We start from the raw sequence: 25953 nt of genomic DNA on the forward strand, positions 1-25953 counted from the left end.
GATGGAGTAGGGGGTCCTGTATATACAAGTACTGTATAGATGGAGTAGGGGGTCCTGTATACATGTATTGTATAGATGGAGTAGGGGGTCCTGTATACATGTACTGTATAGATGGAGTAGGGGGTCCTGTATACATGTACTGTATAGATGGAGTAGGGGGTCCTGTATATACATGTACTGTATAGATGGAGTAGGGGGTCCTGTATAGATGGAGTAGGGGGTCCTGTATACATGTACTGTATAGATGGAGTAGGGGGTCCTGTATACATGTACTGTATAGATGGAGTAGGGGGTCCTGTATATACATGTACTGTATAGATGGAGTAGGGGGTCCTGTATATACATGTACTGTATAGATGGAGTAGGGGGTCCTGTATACATGTACTGTATAGATGGAGTAGGGGGCCCTGTATATACATGTACTGTATAGATGGAGTAGGGGGTCCTGTATACATGTACTGTATAGATGGAGTAGGGGGCCCTGTATATACATGTACTGTATAGATGGAGTAGGGGGTCCTGTATACATGTACTGTATAGATGAAGTAGGGGGTCCTGTATACATGTACTTTATAGATGGAGTAGGGGGTCCTGTATATACATGTACTGTATAGATGGAGTAGGGGGTCCTGTATACCTGTACTGTATAGATGGAGTAGGCGGCCCTGTATACATATACTGTATAGATGGAGTAGGGGGTCCTGTATATACATGTACTGTATAGATGGAGTAGGGGGTCCTGTATACATGTACTGTATAGATGGAGTAGGGGGTCCTGTATACATGTACTGTATAGATGGAGTAAGGGGTCCTGTATATACATGTACTGTATAGATGGAGTAGGGGGTCCTGTATATACATGTACTGTATAGATGGAGTAGGGGGTCCTGTATACATGTACTGTATAGATGGAGTAGGGGGTCCTGTATATACATGTACTGTATAGATGGAGTAGGGGGTCCTGTATACATGTACTGTATAGATGGAGTAGGGGGCCCTGTATATACATGTACTGTATAGATGGAGTAGGGGGTCCTGTATACATGTACTGTATAGATGGAGTAGGGGGTCCTGTATATACATGTACTGTATAGATGGAGTAGGGGGTCCTGTATACATGTACTGTATAGATGGAGTAGGGGGTCCTGTATATACCTGTACTGTATAGATGGAGTAGGGGGTCCTGTATACATATACTGTATAGATGGAGTAGGGGGTCCTGTATACATGTACTGTATAGATGGAGTAGGGGGTCCTGTATATACATGTACTGTATAGATGGAGTAGGGGGCCCTGTATATACATGTACTGTATAGATGGAGTAGGGGGTCCTGTATATACATGTACTGTATAGATGGAGTAGGGGGTCCTGTATACATGTACTGTATAGATGGAGTAGGGGGTCCTGTATATACATGTACTGTATAGATGGAGTAGGGGGCCCTGTATATACATGTACTGTATAGATGGAGTAGGGGGTCCTGTATACATGTACTGTATAGATGAAGTAGGGAGTCCTGTATATACATGTAATGTATAGTTGGAGTAGGGGGTCCTGTATATACATGTACTGTATAGGTGGAGTAGGGGGTCCTGTAGATACATGTACTGTATAGATGGAGTAGGGGGTCCTGTATATACATGTACTGTATAGATGGCGTAGGGGGTCCTGTATATACAAGTACTGTATAGATGGAGTAGGGGGTCCTGTATACATGTATTGTATAGATGGAGTAGGGGGTCCTGTATACATGTACTGTATAGATGGAGTAGGGGGTCCTGTATACATGTACTGTATAGATGGAGTAGGGGGTCCTGTATACATGTACTGTATAGATGGAGTAGGGGGTCCTGTATATACATGTACTGTATAGATGGAGTAGGGGGTCCTGTATACATGTATTGTATAGATGGAGTAGGGGGTCCTGTATAGATGGAGTAGGGGGTCCTGTATACATGTACTGTATAGATGGAGTAGGGGGTCTTGTATACATGTACTGTATAGATGGAGTAGGGGGTCCTGTATATACATGTACTGTATAGATGGAGTAGGGGGTCCTGTATATACATGTACTGTATAGATGGAGTAGGGGGTCCTGTATACATGTACTGTATAGATGGAGTAGGGGGCCCTGTATATACATGTACTGTATAGATGGAGTAGGGGGTCCTGTATACATGTACTGTATAGATGGAGTAGGGGGCCCTGTATATACATGTACTGTATAGATGGAGTAGGGGGTCCTGTATACATGTACTGTATAGATGGAGTAGGGGGTCCTGTATACATGTACTGTATAGATGGAGTAGGGGGTCCTGTATATACATGTACTGTATAGATGGAGTAGGGGGTCCTGTATACCTGTACTGTATAGATGTAGTAGGTGGCCCTGTATACATATACTGTATAGATGGAGTAGGGGGTCCTGTATATACATGTACTGTATAGATGGAGTAGGGGGTCCTGTATACATGTACTGTATAGATGGAGTAGGGGGTCCTGTATACATGTACTGTATAGATGGAGTAAGGGGTCCTGTATATACATGTACTGTATAGATGGAGTAGGGGGTCCTGTATATACCTGTACTGTATAGATGAAGTAGGGGGTCCTGTATACATGTACTGTATAGATGGAGTAGGGGGTCCTGTATACATGTACTGTATAGATGGAGTAGGGGGTCCTGTATACATGTACTGTATAGATGGAGTAGGGGGTCCTGTATACATGTACTGTATAGATGGAGTAGGGGGTCCTGTATACATGTACTGTATAGATGGAGTAGGGGGTCCTGTATATACATGTACTGTATAGATGGAGTAGGGGGTCCTGTATACATGTACTGTATAGATGGAGTAGGGGGTCCTTTATACATGTACTGTATAGATGGAGTAGGGGGTCCTGTATACATGTACTGTATAGATGGAGTAGGGGGTCCTGTATACATGTACTGTATAGATGGAGTAGGGGGTCCTGTATACATGTACTGTATAGATGGAGTAGGGGGTCCTGTATACATGTACTGTATAGATGGAGTAGGGGGTCCTGTATATACATGTACTGTATAGATGGAGTAGGGGGTCCTGTATACATGTACTGTATAGATGGAGTAGGAGACCTGTATAAATATACTGTATAGATGGAGTAGGGGGTCCTGTATATACATGTACTGTATAGATGTAGTTGGGGGTCCTGTATATACATGTACTGTATAGATGGAGTAGGGGGTCCTGTATACATATACTGTATAGATGGAGTAGGGGGTCCTGTATATACATGTACTGTATAGATGGAGTAGGGGGTCCTTTATACATGTACTGTATAGATGGAGTAGGGGGTCCTGTATATACATGTACTGTATAGATGGAGTAGGGGGTCCTGTATACATGTACTGTATAGATGGAGTAGGGGGTCCTGTATACATGTACTGTATAGATGGAGTAGGGGGTCCTGTATATACATGTACTGTATAGATGGAGTAGGGAGTCCTGTATATACATGTAATGTATAGTTGGAGTAGGGGGTCCTGTATATACATGTACTGTATAGATGGAGTAGGGGGTCCTGTAGATACATGTACTGTATAGATGGAGTAGGGGGTCCTGTATATACATGTACTGTATAGATGGAGTAGGGGGTCCTGTATATACATGTACTGTATAGATGGAGTAGGGGGTCCTGTATATACATGTACTGTATAGATTGAGTAGGGGGTCCTGTATACATGTATTGTATAGATGGAGTAGGGGGTCCTGTATACATGTACTGTATAGATGGAGTAGGGGGTCCTGTATACATGTACTGTATAGATGGAGTAGGGGGTCCTGTATATACATGTACTGTATAGATGGAGTAGGGGGTCCTGTATATACATGTACTGTATAGATGGAGTAGGGGGCCCTGTATATACATGTACTGTATAGATGGAGTAGGGGGCCCTGTATACCTGTACTGTATAGAACGAGTAGGGGGTCCTGTATACATGTACTGTATAGATGGAGTAGGGGGTCCTGTATATATATATATACTGTATAGATGGAGTAGGGGGTCCTGTATACCTGTACTGTATAGGTGGAGTAGGGGGCCCTGTATACCTGTACTGTATAGATGGAGTAGGGGGTCCTGTATGTACATGTACTGTATAGATGGAGTAGGGGGTCCTGTATACATGTACTGTATAGATGGAGTAGGGGGTCTACCAGTTATTACTGTGGATGTTGTGAGGCAGCTTCCCTAGCAACCATTGCTCCCTGTGAAAATGAAAGCAGTAATCCTATTGGTTGCTAAGGCTCCAACTGCCGTGTCTGCTGCAGCTAATTATATCACCTGTGTTTGCAGTGAGGAGATTTTCCCATTCATCTCTATGGGGCGTCGCTCTTTCCCCTCCCCCTCCTCTCCTGTACATCTGGCGGGGACGGGACCTTCGCAATAACCTTCCCGGGCACCCAATGTATCTGTGGGCCAAATTTGGGGTCAAACGGTTCAGACGTTTGGAAGTCTATAGAGGACAGACAGACAGACAGACAGAAGGACAGACAGACAGACAGAAGGACAGACAGAAGGACAGACTTTCATTTTTATGATATAGATAGTGATCGCACCGCAGCCTGTATATATAATATAGTGATCGCACCGCAGCCTGTATATATAATATAGTGATCGCACCGCAGCCTGTATATATAATATAGTGATCGCACCGCAGCCAGTATATATAATATATTGAGCGCACCGCTGCCTGTATATATAATAGTGATCGCACCGCAGCCTGTATATATAATATAGTGATCGCACCGCAGCCTGTATATACACTCACCGGCCACCTGTCCAACTGCACGTTAACACTTAATTTCTAATCAGCCAATCACATGGCGGCAACTCAGTGTATTTAGGCATGTAGACATGGTCAAGACAATCTCCTGCAGTTCAAACCGAGCATCAGTATGGGGAAGAAAGGTGATTTGAGGCCTTTGAACATGGCATGGTTGTTGGTGCCAGAAGGGCTGGTCTGAGTATTTCAGAAACTGCTTATCTACTGGGATTTTCACGCACAACCATCTCTAGGGTTTACAGAGAATGGTCCGAAAAAGAAAAACCATCCAGTGAGCGGCCGTTCTGTGGGCGGAAATGCCTTGTTGATGCCAGAGGTCAGAGGAGAATGGGCAGACTGGTTCCAGCTGATAGAAAGGCAACAGTGACTCAAATAGCCAACCGTTACAGCCAAGGTAGGCCGAAGAGCATCTCTGATCGCACAGTACGGCCAACTCTGAGGCAGATGGGCTACAGCAGCAGAAGACCACACCGGGGGCCACTCCGCTCAGCTAAGAACAGGAAACTGAGGCTACAATTTGCACAAGCTCATCGAAATTGGACAGTAGATTGGAAAAACGTTGCCTGGTCTGATGAGTCTCGATTTCTGCTGCGACATTCGGATGGTAGGGTCAGAATTTGGCGTCAACAACATGAAAGCATGGATCCATCCTGCCTTGTATCAGCGGTTCAGGCTGGTGGTGGTGGTGTCATGGTGTGGGGAATATTTTCTTGGCACTCTTTGGGCCCCTTGGTACCAATTGAGCATGGTTACAACGCCACAGCCTACCTGAGTATTGTTGCTGACCATGTCCATCCCTTTATGACCACAATGGACCCAACATCTGATGGCGACTTTCAGCAGGATAATGCGCCATGTCATAAAGCTAGAATCATCTCAGACTGGTTTCTTGAACATGACAATGAGGTCACTGTACTCCAATGGCCTCCACAGTCACCAGATCTCAGTCCAATAGAGCCTCTTTGGGATGTGGTGGAACGGGAGATTGGCATCATGGATGTGCAGCCGACAAATCTGCGGCAACTGTGTGATGTCATCATGTCACTATGGACCAAAATCTCTGAGGAAGCTTCCAGCACCTTGTTGTATCTATGCCACCAAGAATTGGGGCAGTTCTGAAGGCAAAAGGGGGTCCAACCCGTTACTAGCATGGTGTACCTAATAAAGTGGCCGGTGAGTGTATAATTTAGTGATCGCACCGCAGCCTGTATATATAATATAGTGAGCGCACCGCTGCCTGTATATATAATATAGTGAGCGCACCTCAGCCTGTATATATAATATAGTGATCGCACCGCAGCCTGTATATATAATATAGTGATCGCACCGCAGCCTGTATATATAATATAGTGATCGCACCGCAGCCTGTATATATAATATAGTGATCGCACCGCAGCCTGTATATATAATATAGTGATCGCACCGCAGTCTGTATATATAATATAGTGATCGCACCGCAGCCTGTATATATAATATAGTGATCGCACCGCAGCCTGTATATATAATATAGTGATCGCACCGCAGCCTGTATATATAATATAGTGATCGCACCGCTGCCTGTATATATAATATAGTGATCGCACCGCAGACTGTATATATAATATAGTGATCGCACCGCAGCCTGTATATATAATATAGTGATCGCACCTCAGCCTGTATATATAATATAGTGATCGCACCGCAGCCTGTATATATAATATAGTGATCGCACCGCAGCCTGTATATATAATATAGTGATCGCACCTCAGCCTGTATATATAATATAGTGATCGCACCGCAGACTGTATATATAATATAGTGATCGCACCGCAGCCTGTATATATAATATAGTGATCGCACCGCAGCCTGTATATATAATATAGTGATCGCACCGCAGTCTGTATATATAATATAGTGATCGCACCGCAGCCTGTATATATAATATAGTGATCGCACCGCAGCCTGTATATATAATATAGTGATCGCACCGCAGCCTGTATATATAATATAGTGATCGCACCGCTGCCTGTATATATAATATAGTGATCGCACCGCAGCCTGTATATATAATATAGTGATCGCACCGCAGCCTGTATATATAATATAGTGATCGCACCGCAGCCTGTATATATAATATAGTGATCGCACCGCAGCCTGTATATATAATATAGTGATCGCACCGCAGCCTGTATATATAATATAGTGATCGCACCGCTGCCTGTATATATAATATAGTGATCGCACCGCAGCCTGTATATATAATATAGTGATCGCACCTCAGCCTGTATATATAATATAGTGATCGCACCTCAGCCTGTATATATAATATAGTGATCGCACCTCAGCCTGTAGCACTCCAGAACATAGGTAACGTTGAGCGCAGGTCACACCAGGGGTCAAATACTAAAGCTATCTATTAAAACACACAACATAGAAAGGATATGGAGCCGAGGCTGGGGAACGGCCACTGCATAGAGAGGACATGGAGCCGCACTGGGGAACGGCCACTGCATAGAGAGGACATGGAGCCGCACTGGGGAACGGCCACTGCATAGCTAGGACATGGAGCCAGACTGGGGAACGGCCACTGCATAGAGCGAACATAGAGAGAACATGGAGCTGTGCTGGGGGACGGCCACTGCATAGAGAGTACCACAAGCCTCGTTGGGGGAAGGCCACTGCATAGAGCGGATATGGAGCCGAGGCTGGGGAACGGCCACTGCATAGAGTGGACATGGAGCCGGGCTGGGGAACGGCCACTGCATAGAGCGGACATGGAGCCAGGCTGGGGAACGGCCACTGCATAGAGCGGACATGGAGCCGGGCTGGGGAACGGCCACTGCATAGAGCGGACATGGAGCCGAGGCTGCAGTAAAGTGATCTACAGTATTGCAGCATCACATACCACCAGTAGATAAAGGAGACAATAGCAGCTCCCTGTGGAACGACCTATTCACAGGTCACGGAGCTCGCTTAGTAATGTCTCACATTCATCACTAAGGAACAGAGTCTGTCTATTGTCATCTATGTCCATGAGTCTTACTGTAAAACAGGTCATTAAATGCTGTTAAGAACAGCCCAGACAAGATGGCCGCCCCCATAACAATGTACAAAAAGTGACATAAAAGAAATTGCATTTAGAAAATAGAAACAGATTAGAATAAGAACAAGTTTTAGTATCTGACTCTGATCAGTAAGAGGAAACGTTGATGACGCCGTCCCTGTATAATGGAGAGAAGGTTCCCTGCCGCTCCCGCTGCCAGATCTTCCGGCTCCTTCTATGGATGTGCAGATGGTATTTCCAGTAATGTTACATACACCATATACTAAATATACCCCTGTACACGGACATTATACCGCGCCCTGCGGTGATGTATGGAGGGCCGTGTTGTACTGTATACTCCCCCCCCCTACACGGACATTATACCGCGCCCTGCGGTGATGTATGGAGGGCCGTGTCGTACTGTATACCCCCCCCCCATACACGGACATTATACCGCGCCCTGCGGTGATGTATGGAGGGCCGTGTTGTACTGTATACTCCCCCCCCCACACGGACATTATATCGTGCCCTGCGGTGATGTATGGAGGGCCGTGTTGTACTGTATACCCCCCCCCCCAATACACGGACATTATACCGCGCCCTGCGGTGATGTATGGAGGGCCGTGTTGTACTGTATACCCCCCCAATACACGGACATTATACCGCGCCCTGCGGTGATGTATGGAGGGCCGTGTTGTACTGTATACCCCCCCAATACACGGACATTATACCGCGCCCTGCGGTAATGTATGGAGGGCCGTGTCTTACTGTATACCCCCCCCATACACGGACATTATACCGCGCCCTGCGGTGATGTATGGAGGGCCGTGTTGTACTGTATACCCCCCCAATACACGGACATTATACCGCGCCCTGCGGTGATGTATGGAGGGCCGTGTTGTACTGTATACCCCCCCAATACACGGACATTATACCGTGCCCTGGGGTGATGTATGGAGGGCCGTGTCGTACTGTATACCCCCCCCCATACACGGACATTATACTGCGCTCTGGGGTGATGTATGGACTGCCGTGTCGTACTGTATACCCCCCCCATACACGGACATTATACCGTGCCCTGGGGTGATGTATGGAGGGCCGTGTCTCTATTAGGGCGGGTTCACACTACGGAATTCTCGCGAACAATGTCCGCGGAATTCCGTCAGCTGTCCGCCCGCACATCTGGGCGCCTTTTTGCCGGCCCCATAGACACCATTCTATGGGCCGGCGTATTCCACTATACGCTGAAAGAAGTGTCATGTCACTTCTTTCAGCGGATCGCGGAATATGCCGGCCCATAGAATGGTGTCTATGGAGCCGGCGGAAAAGCGCGTGCCCGTGCGGGTGGACAGCTGACGGAATTCCGCGGACATTGTCCGCGAGAATTCCGTAATGTGAACCCGCCCATACACAGCTAGACTACTCTCTATATTACATAGCTAGGTTCCGCTCTCTTAGGGCGGGTTCACACTACGGAATTCTCGCGGATAATGTCCGCGGAATTCCGTCAGCTGTCCACCCGCACATCTGGGCGCCATTCCGCCGGCCCCATAGACACCATTCTATGGGCTGGCGTATTCCGCTATACGTTGAAAGAAGTGTCATGTCACTTCTTTTAGCGGATCGCAGAATACGCCGGCCCATAGAATGGTGTCTATGTGGCCGGCGGAAAAGCGCGTGCCCGTGCGGGCGGACAACTGACGTAATTCCGCGGACCTTGTCCGCGAGAATTCCGTAGTGTGAACCCGCCCTTAGTCTGTGCATCCGTGTATGTCTGATGTGCGTCCGTGTATGTTTGTGCATCTGCTAGTGTTCTGTAACCCTTTGAGTGCCATCCTCTCCCGCTGGCTAACTTACACGCTCGGCTTGTGGCCGTGTTTGAGTGTTTTTCCCGTCACTAATAAAGCTTGTTTTATACTTATAAATCTGACACTTTGTAGTCTCAGGTAATAATTGGATTCCTATTGGTCCTTTGTGTATTTATAGTATCGGCCGTCCAGGTGTTTCCCATCTAATCGTGTTTCTCGTGTATCGGCTCCCGTCTCCGGTCCTTCTCTCGGTAACGGTGACACTTTACATTATGTATCGGCTTGCGGCTTCTCTCCTTCTCTCGGTAACAGTGACACTTTACATCGTGTATCGGCTTGCGGCTCCTCTCCTTCTCTCGGTAACGGTGACACTTTCCATCGTGTTTTGGCTCGCGGCTCTGCTCCATCTCTTGGTACCAGTGACACTTTACATCGTGTATCGGCTTGCGGCTCCGGTCCTTCTCTCGGTAACGGTGACACTTTGCATCGTGTATCGGCTCCGCTCCTTCTTTCGGTACCAGTGACACTTTACATCGTGTATCGGATCGCGACTCCGCTCCTTCTCTCGGTAACGGTGACATTTTACATCGTGTATCGGCTCCGCTCCTTCTTTCGGTACCAGTGACACTTTACATTGTGTATTGGCTCTTGGCTCCGGTCCTTCTCTCGGTAACGGTGACACTTTACATTGTGTATCGGCTCCAGTCCTCCTCTCGGTACAGTGACACTTTACATCATGTATGGGCCCGCGGCTCCGCTCCTTCTCTCAGGAACGGTGACACTTTACATTGTATATCTGCTTGCAGCTCCAGTCCGGTGACACTTTACATCGTGTATCGGCTTGCGGCTTTTCTCTTTCTCTCGGTAGCGGTAACACTTAACATCGTATATCTGCTCGCGGCTCTGGTCCGGTGACACTTTACATCGTGTATCAGCTCCGGTCCTTCTCTCGGAAACGGTGACACTTTACATCGTGTATTGGCTTGCGGCTCAGGTCCTTCTCTCGTTAATGGTGACACTTTACATTGTGTATCGGCTCGCGGCTCCGGTCCTTCTCTCGGTAACAGTGACACTTTACATCGTGTATCGGCTCGCAGTTCCTGTCCTTCTATCGGTAACGGTGACACTTTCATTGTGTATCGGCTTGCGGCTTCTCTCCTTCTCTCGGTAACGGGGACACTTTCCATCGTGTATCGGCTTGTGGCTCTGCTCCATCTCTTGGTACCAGTGACACTTTACATTGTGTATCTGCTTGCGGCTCCGGTCCTTCTCTCGGTAGCGGTGACACTTTCCATCGTGTATCTGCTCTTGGCTCGCGGCCCTGGTCCTTCTCTTGGTAACTGTGACACTTTACATCGTGTATCGGCTTGCGGCTCCTCTCCTTCTCTCGGTACCAGTGACACTTTACATCGTGTATCGGCTCGCGGCGCCGGTCCTTCTCTCGGTAACGGTGACACTTTACATTGTGTATTGGCTCGCGGCTCGCGGCCCCGGTCCTTCTCTTGGTAACCGTGACACTTTACATCGTGTATACGCTTGCGACTCCCGTCCTCCTCTCGGTAACAGTGACACTTTACATTGTGTATCGGCTCGCGGCTCCGCTCTATCTCTTGGTACCAGTGACACTTTACATCGTGCATCGGCTCGCGGCTCCGGTCCTTCTCTCGGTAACGGGGACACTTTACATTGTGTATTGGCTCGCGGTTCCTGTCCTTCTCTCGGTAACGGTAACATTTTCCATCGTGTATCGGCTTGCGGCTTCTCTCCTTCTCTCGGTAACGGTAACATTTTCCATCGTGTATCGGCTCGCGGCTCTGCTCCATCTCTTGGTACCAGTGACACTTTACATCGTGTATCGGCTTGCGGCTCCTCTCCTTCTCTCGGTAACGGTGACACTTTCCATTGTGTAGCGGCTCGCGGCTCTGCTCCATCTCTTGGTACCAGTGACACTTTCCATCGTGTATCGGCTCGCGGCTCCGCTCCTACTTTTGGTAACGGTGACATTTTACATTGTGTATCGGCTCGCTGCTCCAGTCCTCCTCTCGGTACCAGTGACATTTTACATCGTGCATCGGCTCGTGGCTCCGGTCCTTCTCTCGGTAACGGTGACACTTTCCATTGTGTATCGGCTCGCGGCTCTGCTCCATCTCTTAGTACCAGTGACACTTTCCATCGTGTATCGGCTCGCGGCTCCGCTCCTCCTTTTGGTAACGGTGACATTTTACATTGTGTATCGGCTCGCGGCTCCGCTCCTTCTCTCGGTAACGTGGAAACTTTACATCATGTATCGGCTAGCGGTTCCTGTCCTTCTATCGGTAACGGTGACACTTTCATCGTGTATCGGCTTGCGGCTTCTCTCCTTCTCTCGGTAACGGTGACACTTTCCATCGTGTATCGGCTCGCGGCTCTGCTCCATCTCTTGGTACCAGTGACACTTTACATTGTGTATCTGCTTGCGGCTCCGGTCCTTCTCTCGGTAGCGGTGACACTTTAAATCGTGTATCGGCTCCGCTCCTTCTTTCAGTACCAGTGACACTTTACATCGTGTATCGGCTTGCGGCTCCTCTCCTTCTCTCGGTAAAGGTGACACTTTACATCGTGTATCGGCTTGCGGCTCCGCTCCTTCTCTCGGTAATGGGGACACTTTACATCGTGTATCGGCTCGCGGCTCCTGTCCCTCTCTCGGTAACGGTGACACTACATCGTGTATCGGCTCAGCTCCTTCTCTCTATAACGGTGACACTTTACATTGTGTAGATCCAGGATCCTGTCTGAACTTCCATGTTTTCCTTTCAGTATCTGGAAGACGAGTACAGTAAAGCCGATAGAGAAGATGACCCGATGCCCCCGGTGCAGCCATATCACTACGGCTCACACTACTCCAACAGCGGCACCGTGCTCCACTTCCTGGTCAGATTGCCGCCATTCACCAAGATGTTCCTGGCATATCAAGGTTAGTGTCCTGCTGATCCCGCCTGTACTCACCAGGCATCATGGAGAAAAAGGGGGGGGGGGGTGTAGGGGGAGAGTGAGAGGAAGAGAGGGGGGGAGGGGATGGGGGAGAGAGGGGGGGGGGAAGAAGGGGGGAGGGGATAGGGGAGAGAGAGAGAGGGGGGGAGGAGAGGGAAAGAGGGGGGAGGGAAAGGGGGAAAATGAGAAAGAGGGGGGAGGGGATGGGTGAGAGAGAGGGGGGGAGGGAAAAAAGGGGGGAGGGGATGGGGGATAGAGAGAGGAGGAGGGGGAGGGGATGGGGATAGAAAGAGGGGGGAGGGAAAGAAGGGGGATGGGGGAGAGTGAGAGAGGGGGAAGGGAAAGAAGGGGGGTTGGGGAGAGGGAAAGAGGAGAGAGAGGGGGTGAGGGGATGGGGGAGAGTGAAAGAGGGGGGAGGGGATGGGGAAGAGAGAGAGGGGGGAGGGAAATATATACACTACCGTTCAAAAGTTTGGGGTCACATTGAAATGTCCTTATTTTTGAAGGAAAATCACTGTACTTTTCAATGAAGATAACTTTAAACTAGTCCTAACTTAAACCAACCCACTCTATACATTGCTAATGTGGTAAGTGACTATTCTAGCTGCAAATGTCTGGTTTTTGGTGCAATATCTACATAGGTGTATAGAGGCCCATTTCCAGCAACTATCACTCCAGTCTTCTAATGGTACAATGTGTTTGCTCATTGGCTCAGAAGGCTAATTGATGATTAGAAAACCCTTGTGCAATCATGTTCACACATCTGAAAACAGTCTAGCTGGTTACAGAAGCTACAAAACTGACCTTCCTTTGAGCAGATTGTGTTTCTGGATCATCACATTTGTGGGGTCAATTAAACGCTCAAAATGGCCAGAAAAAGAGAACTTTCATCTGAAACTCGACAGTCTATTCTTGTTCTTAGAAATGAAGGCTATTCCATGCGAGAAATTGCTAAGAAATTGAAGATTTTCTACAACGGTGTGTACTACTCCCTTCAGAGAACAGCACAAACAGGCTCTAACCAGAGTAGAAAAAGAAGTGGGAGGCTGCGTTGCACAACTAAGCAAGAAGATCAGCACATTAGAGTCTCTAGTGTGAGAAACAGACGCCTCACAGGTCCCCAACTGGCATCTTCATTACATAGGACCCGCAAAACACCAGTGTCACCATCTACAGGGAAGAGGCGGCTGCCGGATTTTGGGCTTCAGGGCAGAGTGGCAAAGAAAAAGCCATATCTGAGACTGGCCAATAAAAGAAAAAGAGTAAGATGGGCAAAAGAACACAGAGATTGGGCAGAGGAAGACTGGAAAAAGTGTTGTGGACGGATGAATCCAAGTTTGAGGTGTTTGGATGACAAAGAAGAAGGTTTGTGAGACGCAGAAGAAATGAGAAGATGCTGGAAGAATGCCTGACGCCATCTGTTATACATGGTGGAGGTCATGTGATGGTCTGGGGTTGGTGCTGGTAAGGGGGGAGATTTGTACAGGGTAAAAGGGATTGTGAATAAGGAAGGCCATCACTCTGCACCGCCATGCCATACCCAGTGGGCAGCGCTTGGTTGGAGCCAATTTCATCCTACAACAGGACAATGACCCTAAACACCTCCAAATTGTGCAAGAACTATTTCCAGTAGAAGCGGCAGCTGGTATTCTATCCTAGGGAATGGAGTGGCCAGCGCAGTCACCAGATCACCACCCCATTGTGGGAGCAGCTGGACCGTATGGTACGCCAGAAGTGCCCATCCAACCAATCCCACTTGTGGGAGCTGCTTCTAGAAGCGTGGGGGGCAATTTCTCCAGCTTACCCCAACAGATTAATAGCTAGAATGCCTAAGGGGGGAACCTGCTAACTCCACTCCCTCCCTTAGCTAAAACTTACATGATACAAAATTAAATAACACACACACACATTTTGGCAAAAATTTTGCAGCGTATGCTGCATTTTATTACAACTTAAATACACATGGGGAGGCCCGACACAAATCACGCCCTCCTTTTCCCCAGGAACCAAGGTGAGGGTGAGGGTGACCCGCCTAGGCCATTCCTCCCCCATTGACCGCAGCCTGCCGCCTAGCCGAACCACGGCAAGGGGCCCCTCACCAAATGGAACCAACCGAAAAGGGGGGCGTGATTTCCGCCTTACATAAACATTGAACCTGCAACACTATAAAAACCGTAACAAACACAGTAGTACAAAAAACCTTGATAACAAACAGGGTGGGTGGGTGGGACCTGCAAAAAAGTGCTTGTCCTAACTCACACTCACTCTCCTTTTATTCTCATAACTCCACCCCCTCTCACACCTATCTCACCTGGCATACCTCCCACAGGTATTCCCCCCGCCTAGCTATTTCTCTTTGTCTCTACACAAAGCCCCCCAGCTAAGCCCACCCACTCCACTAGCTCTAGCAGCCATGTTTAGCTCCCTCATGATATTGAACCACTACTATCCCCATTATATTTAAATCCCTCTAGCAACCACCCGGTCGTGGTCGCAGAGACCCCCCTTATGGTTCCTCGCCGGGAGGCCCCTTACCCCAACTTGTCACTCTAAAGGTGTGCAATGCTGGAATCGCTGCAAAAGGAGGATTCTGGGACGGAAGCAAAGTGTGATGGAAGAACAATGTTATTTCCCATACAAATCAGTATTTCTAACCTTGTCAATGTCTTGTCTCTATTTACTAATCATTTCACAACGTACGGTGGTGAAGAAGTGGGACTTTTCATGGAAAACACTAAATTGGTTGGGTGACCCCAAACTTTTGAACATTAGTGTATGTGTGTGTGTGTATATATATATATATATATATATATATATATATATATATATATATATACACCCTCTATGTACAGTGTATCCATACCTACCTCAGACCCCACCGATGTTTCCATGGCTCAGCTGTCACTTGGTGGACAATTTAAATACCCCAGGTGATCGGCTCGTTATCCCCCCATGTGATTGGCTTGTTATCCCCCCCATGTGATTGGCTTGTTATCCCCTCATATGATCGGCTCGTTCCCCCCCCATATGATCGGCTCGTTCCCCCCCCCCCCCCATTCCCTGTATACAGGATGACAGGCAGGTAGGAATACCCCTTTAAATGCAGTAGGTCTTGATGTTCCTTTGTCTTTCATATCCTTCCATTGCAGATCAGAGCTTTGACATTCCGGACAGAACCTTCCATTCCATGAACACCACCTGGCGATTATCCTCTTATGAATCAATGACCGATGTAAAAGAGTTGATTCCAGAATTCTTCTATTTACCAGAGTTTTTAGTAAACCGAGAAGGTATGTTACATCTTTTATCACGTGTTAGTTATTAAAGGGGCACGCTGAGTGATTCCTCCCGGAGACTCACAATGCCTTCCATACATTCATCACCTTATCAGTCTCCTTCCCCCAGTTCTTAGCTGCTGCTTTCTGCTGAAGATACAGAAATCGGTGAGCCGTTCTCTCTGTCTCCCCCTCCCTTCTGGGACGACTGATGTAAACAGGTGCCTGGCCGGCTGTATCTGCACTCTGTAATGCTGAGAGGGTTAATCCAAGGTTAAGTTACTGGTGATCTTACTGTGATTACTCCTCCCGGCATTACAGAGTGCAGATACAGCTTTGTCAGAAGGGAGGAGGGGGAGACAAAGAGATAAGCTGACACACAGATTTCTGTATCTTCAGCAGAAAGCAGCAGCTGAGAACTGGGGAAGGGAGACTGAATAGATAGCAACAAGTATGGAAGGAATCGCTAGTGTGTGTGTGTGTGTGTGTGTGTGTATGTATGTATGTGTATATATATATATATATATATATATATATATATATAATATATATATATATATGTATGGTGTGTGTGTGTGTGTGTGTGTATATATATAAATATGTGTGTGTGTATATGTGTATATACATATATGTATGTATATCCCTTCATGTATTACACTGACTCTTCCCCCAGCTGTGCAGTGAGTGTTTGGCTCAGGCCGTATCTCCCCCAGCTGTGCAGTGAGTGTTTGGCTCAGGCCGTATCCCCCCCCCCCCATTTATACACATGACGGGGCCCGGTATCTCCCCCAGCTGTACAGTGAGTGTTTGGCTCAGGCCGTATCCCCCCCCCCCCCCCCCCATTTATACACATGACGGGGCCCGGTATCTCCCCCAGCTGTGCAGTGTGTGTTTGGCTCAGGCCGTATCCCCCCCCCCCCCCCATTTATACACATGACGGGGCCCGGTATCTCCCCCAGCTGTGCAGTGAGTGTTTGGCTCAGGCCGTATCCCCCCCCCCCCCATTTATACACATGACGGGGCCCGGTATCTCCCCCAGCTGTACAGTGAGTGTTTGGCTCAGGCCGTATCCCCCCCCCCCCCCCATTTATACACATGACGGGGCCCGGTATCTCCCCTAGCTGTACAGTGAGTGTTTGGCTCAGGCCGTATCCCCCCCCCCCCCCCCATTTATACACATGACGGGGCCCGGTATCTCCCCCAGCTGTGCAGTGAGTGTTTGGCTCAGGCCGTATCCCCCCCCCCCCATTTATACACATGACGGGGCCCGGTATCTCCCCCAGCTGTGCAGTGAGTGTTTGGCTCAGGCCGTATCCCCCCCCCCCCCCCCATTTATACACATGACGGGGCCCGGTATCTCCCCCAGCTGTGCAGTGAGTGTTTGGCTCAGGCCGTATCTCCCCCCCCCCCCTCCCCCCATTTATACACATGACGGGGCCCGGTATCTCCCCCAGCTGTGCAGTGAGTGTTTGGCTCAGGCCGTATCCCCCCCCCCCCCCATTTATACACATGACGGGGCCCGGTATCTCCCCCAGCTGTACAGTGAGTGTTTGGCTCAGGCCGTATCCCCCCCCCCATTTATACACATGACGGGGCCCGGTATCTCCCCCAGCTGTGCAGTGAGTGTTTGGCTCAGGCCGTATCTCCCCCCCCCCCCTCCCCCCATTTATACACATGACGGGGCCCGGTATCTCCCCCAGCTGTACAGTGAGTGTTTGGCTCAGGCCGTATCCCCCCCCCCATTTATACACATGACGGGGCCCGGTATCTCCCCCAGCTGTACAGTGAGTGTTTGGCTCAGGCCGTATCCCCCCCGTTTATACACATGACGGGGCCCGGTATCTACCCCAGCTGTGCAGTGAGTGTTTGGCTCAGGCCGTATCTCCCCCCCCCCCCCATTTATACACATGACGGGGCCCGGTATCTACCCCAGCTGTGCAGTGAGTGTTTGGCTCAGGCCGTATCCCCCCCGTTTATACACATGACGGGGCCCGGTATCTACCCCAGCTGTGCAGTGAGTGTTTGGCTCAGGCCGTATCCCCCCCCCCCCATTTATACACATGACGGGGCCCGGTATCTACCCCAGCTGTGCAGTGAGTGTTTGGCTCAGGCCGTATCTCCCCCCCCCCCCCCCCCCCCCCCATTTATACACATGACGGGGCCCGGTATCTCCCCCAGCTGTACAGTGAGTGTTTGGCTCAGGCCGTATCCCCCCCCCCATTTATACACATGACGGAGCCCCGTATCTCCCCCAGCGTCCGTGCCATGTTACCGATGATCCCGGCCCGGTGTTGGCACATGTGGCATTGATCAGCTGATCATTGGGCAGCAGGGCGGGGTACTATCCCCAGCCGGGCAGCTCCTTTCATCAGTCTTCTTATTTCCCTTCCTCAGGCTTTGATTTCGGGCTGCGTCAGAACGGAGAACGTGTCAATCACGTTAATCTTCCACCTTGGGCGCGGAACGATCCTCGTCTTTTCATCCTGATCCATCGACAAGCCCTGGAGTCCGACTACGTGTCGCAGACCATGTGCCACTGGATCGATCTGGTGTTTGGCTACAAGCAGAAGGGACGCGCCGCTGTTCAGGCCATCAATGTCTTCCATCCGGCCGTAAGTGGAATCTGCCTGAAAGAACGTCCCTTCCCAAACCAAAACATGGCAAAAAGCCAGCCATGCAGACCGTTTCCCCATTAGCCTATCACCAGTTACAGTCAGCTCCGCAGTCGTCCGGCTCCCCTGTCAGTCTTGTAACTCAGGATATCATATATGAAAAGGAATAGTGCCTAAAACATAACTTTTAATAATCTGGTTAAAATGCACCCATGTAAAGTGTGCCCATCACCAAAATTACTAATATCTACAGTTCTGTTGGATCATCGCACATCCGGAATGCGTAGAAACCAGCAGATTAGATTGTCGGTACTGAGGCTATACAGCCTCACGTCAGTATCCCAAAAATACGTAATAATCTCCCAACGCGTTTCTGCCACTGGTTATCATGGCGTCATCAGGGGAGTGAGATTAGCAAACACGCCACTAGGTGGATAGTATACTAATAAGTACCAATACAGATAATCGTATTATAGATTAGCAAACACGCCACTAGGTGGATACATATACTAATAAGTACCAATACAGATAATCGTATTATAGATTAGCAAACACGCCACTAGGTGGATAGTATACTAATAAGTACCAATACAGATAATCGTATAGTTGCAATATAATCCCGGTGACAGTGGTTCTGTACTTTTATGTGTCTACTCTTTCAAACCGGGAGACATTGAAATAGATAATAGGGCTAAATAGTGTGTAGTGCAGCTATTGCCGCCATGCGGCTACTCACTAGCCCTTATTAGTGCCAGGCGAAGGGGGAATGCCATGGAGACACTGCAACAAAGGTAAAAATGAACGTATTTACTACTATTTACCACCATATGTATAACAGATGTCCCAGTTATTAGAGATACCTAAGCGGATTACTCACTCAGTACTCCCACGGTGAATGGTCCAATGATGCTGAATCGCTGCATTGGCAGCAAACAACAGCTGGATCTAAAAAAATCGGGGGTAATATATGAGAGAAGTTGTTCCATACGGCCCCAATGTTCGTTTATCTCCCTAGTGCACTCACCGTTCCCCCCGCCAGAACTCCGGATACAACAGTCAATGTCTGCGTCTGCAGTGGCAGATCACAGACTGGGCCCGCCGACGCTGGTCTAAAAAGTCCCGCGTCCCGCCCTCCCATGATGTCAGAAGCGTGCGCTTCCATCGGGAGAACGCCCCTCAAGTCATGTGATGCATGCTGCGAGGGAATCTCCCCGCCCGCTCAGGCCGCCCACGCCGGTCATGTGACTGTGACGTCACACGCAGGCGTAGAGCGTCCCGTCCCCTGCCAGGACCTGACAAAGAATGCAGGTCCATAGGGTGAGCGGTGGAGCGCCGCTGTCCACGGTGCTGACCATGGTATTAGTGATGCAGCCGAGTCATTAGGACACAGGCACATCAATCCTATTTCTGGCTATGTAAATAAAGAACTGGTATACGTGGCAAGGCAAAGGGGGACCAGGATCGACTTAGGAAGGGCAAAGGATAGGTCCTATAGGTAGGGGATATATGGGAGGTTACTTATAACTGCGAGATGATTATTGTAACGGGATAAAGATACTTGTATTGGTCTTTACAGGGCCTAACTGCCCCTATTAACCCCTGCTCTAGACCCTATGCCTAGGTGGGGTGGCCGCCCTAAAAAGGGCGGTCCCACTCGGGAACCTATATTAGTTATCCCTATCGTTCTCCCTCACTATCTGATGGATCTTCCTTGATGGTCTACTAAGACCCTCCCTTACTACCTGGCATACCATCAGAGTGGGTTTAACCCTATGGTTGCAAGGACGGGCGGCATCAGGGAGGGAATGTGGGAGTACCAGTGGGGGAGGGGGGGGGGGGCGCGGAGCAGGGGAATGGGGGGGGGGGGAAGAGAGGAGAAAAGAAAAGAAAAGAGGACACACAACCTGGAACCTTGCTGTTTCAGGTAACACAGGGCATAAATAGGGAAAGATGGTGTATAGCCCTACAGATTTATATAAAGCAGGAAAAACTCTGTTGCTCATTTATACCCCCAGGTGCAGTGGTCTGGAGGGTATAAATCCACCTGCATTCCTTTTGCAAAAGGACCTTATTGAAGTCCCCTCCCCGTGGTGACCGTTTGACTAGTTCTATACCCACAAAGGAGAGTTGCCCTGTGTTACCTACTCGGCATGAATTGACATGGTGAGCCATGGGGGTATCCCTGTGATTTCGGATGTCCCCCAGGTGTTCCAGAATCCTCTTGCGAAACTCCCTATAGGTTTTGCCCACATACTGGGCTGAACAAGGGCACGTCACCAGGTATATAACCCCTCTAGAGCTACAGTTAATAAACTGTTTAATCTCGTATATGTTGTTAGTCCTATTACTGCTGAACGTTAGCGTCTTGGTGACATTCACACATGCCTTACAGTGCCCGCATCTATAGCAACCAACCGTACTTGTGGCGTTAAGCCAGGTGCGTGCCTGTGGTTCGGGCATAAGGTGGCTGTGTGTCACCAAGTCACCAATACTTTGACCCTTCCTATAGGTGATTTGGGGGCGATCTCCTACAATGTCTGCCAAGTCAGGGTCCATCCTCAAAATGCTCCAATACCTCTGGAACACCTCTTTTACTTTGGCTGACTCACTGTCAAAAGTCCCTATCATCCGGATAATTCTATCCGAGACTTCCATGGTTTTAGGTATCAACAGTTGCGATCTAGATTTTTTGCTCGCCTCTTTGTATGCCGCCCTGAGGATATGATCTGGATATCCCCTCTCCTGAAATCTAGTTCTTAGATCATTCGCCTGCCTCTTATAGTCTGTCTCATTGGAACAATTCCTTTTGAGGCGTAAATACTGCCCTTTAGGAATACCTCGTTTCAGGGGGGCTGGATGACAACTCTCCCATCTCAGGAGACTGTTGGTAGCAGTGTCCTTCCTAAAGATGGTGGTCTCCAACCCCCCCCGACGCGGTCTTCGTAATTCTAACATCCAAGAACGGCAGGCTGGAAGGATTGGTTTCAAAAGTAAAATGGAGACCAATCGTATTATTGTTAAGTAGATCAACATATTTGGCAAAATCCATAGACGATCCCTCCCACAAAATAAAAATGTCGTCTATATATCGCGACCACTGCAGGACCTTCTCGCTAAAACACTCCCTTTCATCCGAGAGGGATATGGTGGCCTCCCACCAGCCCAGGAGCAAGTTTGCATACGTGGGGGCACACGGGCTCCCCATTGCGGTGCCCCTGAGCTGGTGGTATATCTTCCCCTCGAACATGAAGTAATTTCTTGTTAATGTGTACTCCAATAATTGTAATATGAAATTGTTATGAGCCCTGAATTGAGTTCCCCTAGAGGAGAGAAAGTAGTCAACCGCCTTTAAACCCATTTCATGTGGTATCGAGGAATAAAGGGCCTCAACATCAATGCTGGCCAGAGTGGTATTGGAATCAATTGTTAGTCCTTCCAGTTTCTGGAGCAAGTCCATCGTGTCTCTGGTGTAGGACGGTAAGGAGTGAACAAAATTTCTAAGGACCTTGTCAATATATATACCAACGTTCTGCGCAATGCTCCCTATACCTGAGACAATCGGTCTGCCTTTTAGGGGCCTCGTCCCCTTATGTACTTTAGGCAGAGCGTAGAACGTTGGTATCGTGGGGACCCTTGGCACCAAAAATTTATATTCATTATCATCTAGGAGACGCTCCTGTTTGGCTGCATTAAGTATCTCCAGCAATTCCCTTTTATATGTGTCAGTGGGGTTATGTTGCAGTGTCTCGTACGTGTCCTTATCCTCCAACATGCAAAAGAACACTGCAGAGACACCATCACATGTCTCAACGTCAGTGAACTAGCCAGACCTTCCCTCTGGGAAGGAACAACCAAGTCAAAGTGTTCTCCAATCAAGGAAACCACCTCAGCAAGGTATCCATCCACAGACAGCTGTTTCGGGGTTTTTGCCCCTCATCAGTGTGGAGTAGGTTTCTGGCTAGTGGGAGCAATGACTAGTAAGTGCATGCAAAAGGACGCTGGTTGACCTCAGGGAGATCAACCAAAACACCGCAGAGACACCATCACGTGTCTCAACGTCAGTGTATTCTAGAACATTGCCCCCTGGGAAATCGAATATGCAAAAGAACACTGCAGAGACACCATCACATGTCTCGACGTCAGTGAACTAGCCAGACCTTCCCTCCGGGAAGGAACAACCAAGTCAAAGTGTTCTCCAATCAAGGAAACCACCTCAGCAAGGTATCCATCCACAGACAGCTGTTTCGGGGTTTTTGCCCCTCATCAGTGTGGAGTAGGTTTCTGGCTAGTGGGAGCAATGACTAGTAAGTGCATGCAAAAGGACGCTGGTTGACCTCAGGGAGATCAACCAAAACACCGCAGAGACACCATCACATGTCTCAACGTCAGTGTATTCTAGAACATTGCCCCCTGGGAAATCGAATATGCAAAAGAACACTGCAGAGACACCATCACATGTCTCGACGTCAGTGAACTAGCCAGACCTTCCCTCCGGGAAGGAACAACCAAGTCAAAGTGTTCTCCAATCAAGGAAACCACCTCAGCAAGGTATCCATCCACAGACAGCTGTTTCGGGGTTTTTGCCCCTCATCAGTGTGGAGTAGGTTTCTGGCTAGTGGGAGCAATGACTAGTAAGTGCATGCAAAAGGACAGACTATTAGAGGCAGGCGAATGATCTAAGAACTAGATTTCAGGAGAGGGGATATCCAGATCATATCCTCAGGGCGGCATACAAAGAGGCGAGCAAAAAATCTAGATCGCAACTGTTGATACCTAAAACCATGGAAGTCTCGGATAGAATTATCCGGATGATAGGGACTTTTGACAGTGAGTCAGCCAAAGTAAAAGAGGTGTTCCAGAGGTATTGGAGCATTTTGAGGATGGACCCTGACTTGGCAGACATTGTAGGAGATCGCCCCCAAATCACCTATAGGAAGGGTCAAAGTATTGGTGACTTGGTGACACACAGCCACCTTATGCCCGAACCACAGGCACGCACCTGGCTTAACGCCACAAGTACGGTTGGTTGCTATAGATGCGGGCACTGTAAGGCATGTGTGAATGTCACCAAGACGCTAACGTTCAGCAGTAATAGGACTAACAACATATACGAGATTAAACAGTTTATTAACTGTAGCTCTAGAGGGGTTATATACCTGGTGACGTGCCCTTGTTCAGCCCAGTATGTGGGCAAAACCTATAGGGAGTTTCGCAAGAGGATTCTGGAACACCTGGGGGACATCCGAAATCACAGGGATACCCCCATGGCTCACCATGTCAATTCATGCCGAGTAGGTAACACAGGGCAACTCTCCTTTGTGGGTATAGAACTAGTCAAACGGTCACCACGGGGAGGGGACTTCAATAAGGTCCTTTTGCAAAAGGAATGCAGGTGGATTTATACCCTCCAGACCACTGCACCTGGGGGTATAAATGAGCAACAGAGTTTTTCCTGCTTTATATAAATCTGTAGGGCTATACACCATCTTTCCCTATTTATGCCCTGTGTTACCTGAAACAGCAAGGTTCCAGGTTGTGTGTCCTCTTTTCTTTTCTCCTCTCTTCCCCCCCCCCCCCCCCCCATTCCCCTGCTCCGCGCCCCCCCCCCCCCCTCCCCCACTGGTACTCCCACATTCCCTCCCTGATGCCGCCCGTCCTTGCAACCATAGGGTTAAACCCACTCTGATGGTATGCCAGGTAGTAAGGGAGGGTCTTAGTAGACCATCAAGGAAGATCCATCAGATAGTGAGGGAGAACGATAGGGATAACTAATATAGGTTCCCGAGTGGGACCGCCCTTTTTAGGGCGGCCACCCCACCTAGGCATAGGGTCTAGAGCAGGGGTTAATAGGGGCAGTTAGGCCCTGTAAAGACCAATACAAGTATCTTTATCCCGTTACAATAATCATCTCGCAGTTATAAGTAACCTCCCATATATCCCCTACCTATAGGACCTATCCTTTGCCCTTCCTAAGTCGATCCTGGTCCCCCTTTGCCTTGCCACGTATACCAGTTCTTTATTTACATAGCCAGAAATAGGATTGATGTGCCTGTGTCCTAATGACTCGGCTGCATCACTAATACCATGGTCAGCACCGTGGACAGCGGCGCTCCACCGCTCACCCTATGGACCTGCATTCTTTGTCAGGTCCTGGCAGGGGACGGGACGCTCTACGCCTGCGTGTGACGTCACAGTCACATGACCGGCGTGGGCGGCCTGAGCGGGCGGGGAGATTCCCTCGCAGCATGCATCACATGACTTGAGGGGCGTTCTCCCGATGGAAGCGCACGCTTCTGACATCATGGGAGGGCGGGACGCGGGACTTTTTAGACCAGCGTCGGCGGGCCCAGTCTGTGATCTGCCACTGCAGACGCAGACATTGACTGTTGTATCCGGAGTTCTGGCGGGGGGAACGGTGAGTGCACTAGGGAGATAAACGAACATTGGGGCCGTATGGAACAACTTCTCTCATATATTACCCCCGATTTTTTTAGATCCAGCTGTTGTTTGCTGCCAATGCAGCGATTCAGCATCATTGGACCATTCACCGTGGGAGTACTGAGTGAGTAATCCGCTTAGGTATCTCTAATAACTGGGACATCTGTTATACATATGGTGGTAAATAGTAGTAAATACGTTCATTTTTACCTTTGTTGCAGTGTCTCCATGGCATTCCCCCTTCGCCTGGCACTAATAAGGGCTAGTGAGTAGCCGCATGGCGGCAATAGCTGCACTACACACTATTTAGCCCTATTATCTATTTCAATGTCTCCCGGTTTGAAAGAGTAGACACATAAAAGTACAGAACCACTGTCACCGGGATTATATTGCAACTATACGATTATCTGTATTGGTACTTATTAGTATACTATCCACCTAGTGGCGTGTTTGCTAATCTATAATACGATTATCTGTATTGGTACTTATTAGTATATGTATCCACCTAGTGGCGTGTTTGCTAATCTATAATACGATTATCTGTATTGGTACTTATTAGTATATGTATCCACCTAGTGGCGTGTTTGCTAATCTCACTCCCCTGATGACGCCATGATAACCAGTGGCAGAAACGCGTTGGGAGATTATTACGTATTTTTGGGATACTGACGTGAGGCTGTATAGCCTCAGTACCGACAATCTAATCTGCTGGTTTCTACGCATTCCGGATGTGCGATGATCCAACAGAACTGTAGATATTAGTAATTTTGGTGATGGGCACACTTTACATGGGTGCATTTTAACCAGATTATTAAAAGTTATGTTTTAGGCACTATTCCTTTTCATATATAATTTTCTAAGTGCTGGGATAGAATTTTCATTTTTGGACGTGTACCCTGACTGTACAGCCATATATTTAACTCAGGATATCAGCCTAAGCTGCGGGGTCTCTTGATTACCTCAGTCATGTCGTAACGTGGGACAGGCCTCAGTGTGACC

The 25953-nt window shown here is 48.7% G+C and overlaps 1 protein-coding gene across 1 annotated transcript in view; it reads left to right on the top strand.

Moving 5' to 3' along the window:
* LYST (lysosomal trafficking regulator) overlaps positions 1-25953 on the top strand; it is a 442781-nt gene that overhangs the window by 357516 nt on the left and 59312 nt on the right. Inside the window, exons 40-42 of the mRNA XM_069954584.1 lie at positions 12456-12612; positions 15779-15919; positions 18299-18516. Coding sequence (XP_069810685.1) covers positions 12456-12612; positions 15779-15919; positions 18299-18516 — 516 coding nt within the window. The remainder of the gene's footprint in view (positions 1-12455; positions 12613-15778; positions 15920-18298; positions 18517-25953) is intronic.

The sequence above is a fragment of the Dendropsophus ebraccatus genome, chromosome 15 (genome assembly GCF_027789765.1).
Source record: "Dendropsophus ebraccatus isolate aDenEbr1 chromosome 15, aDenEbr1.pat, whole genome shotgun sequence".
NCBI lineage: Eukaryota > Metazoa > Chordata > Amphibia > Anura > Hylidae > Dendropsophus > Dendropsophus ebraccatus.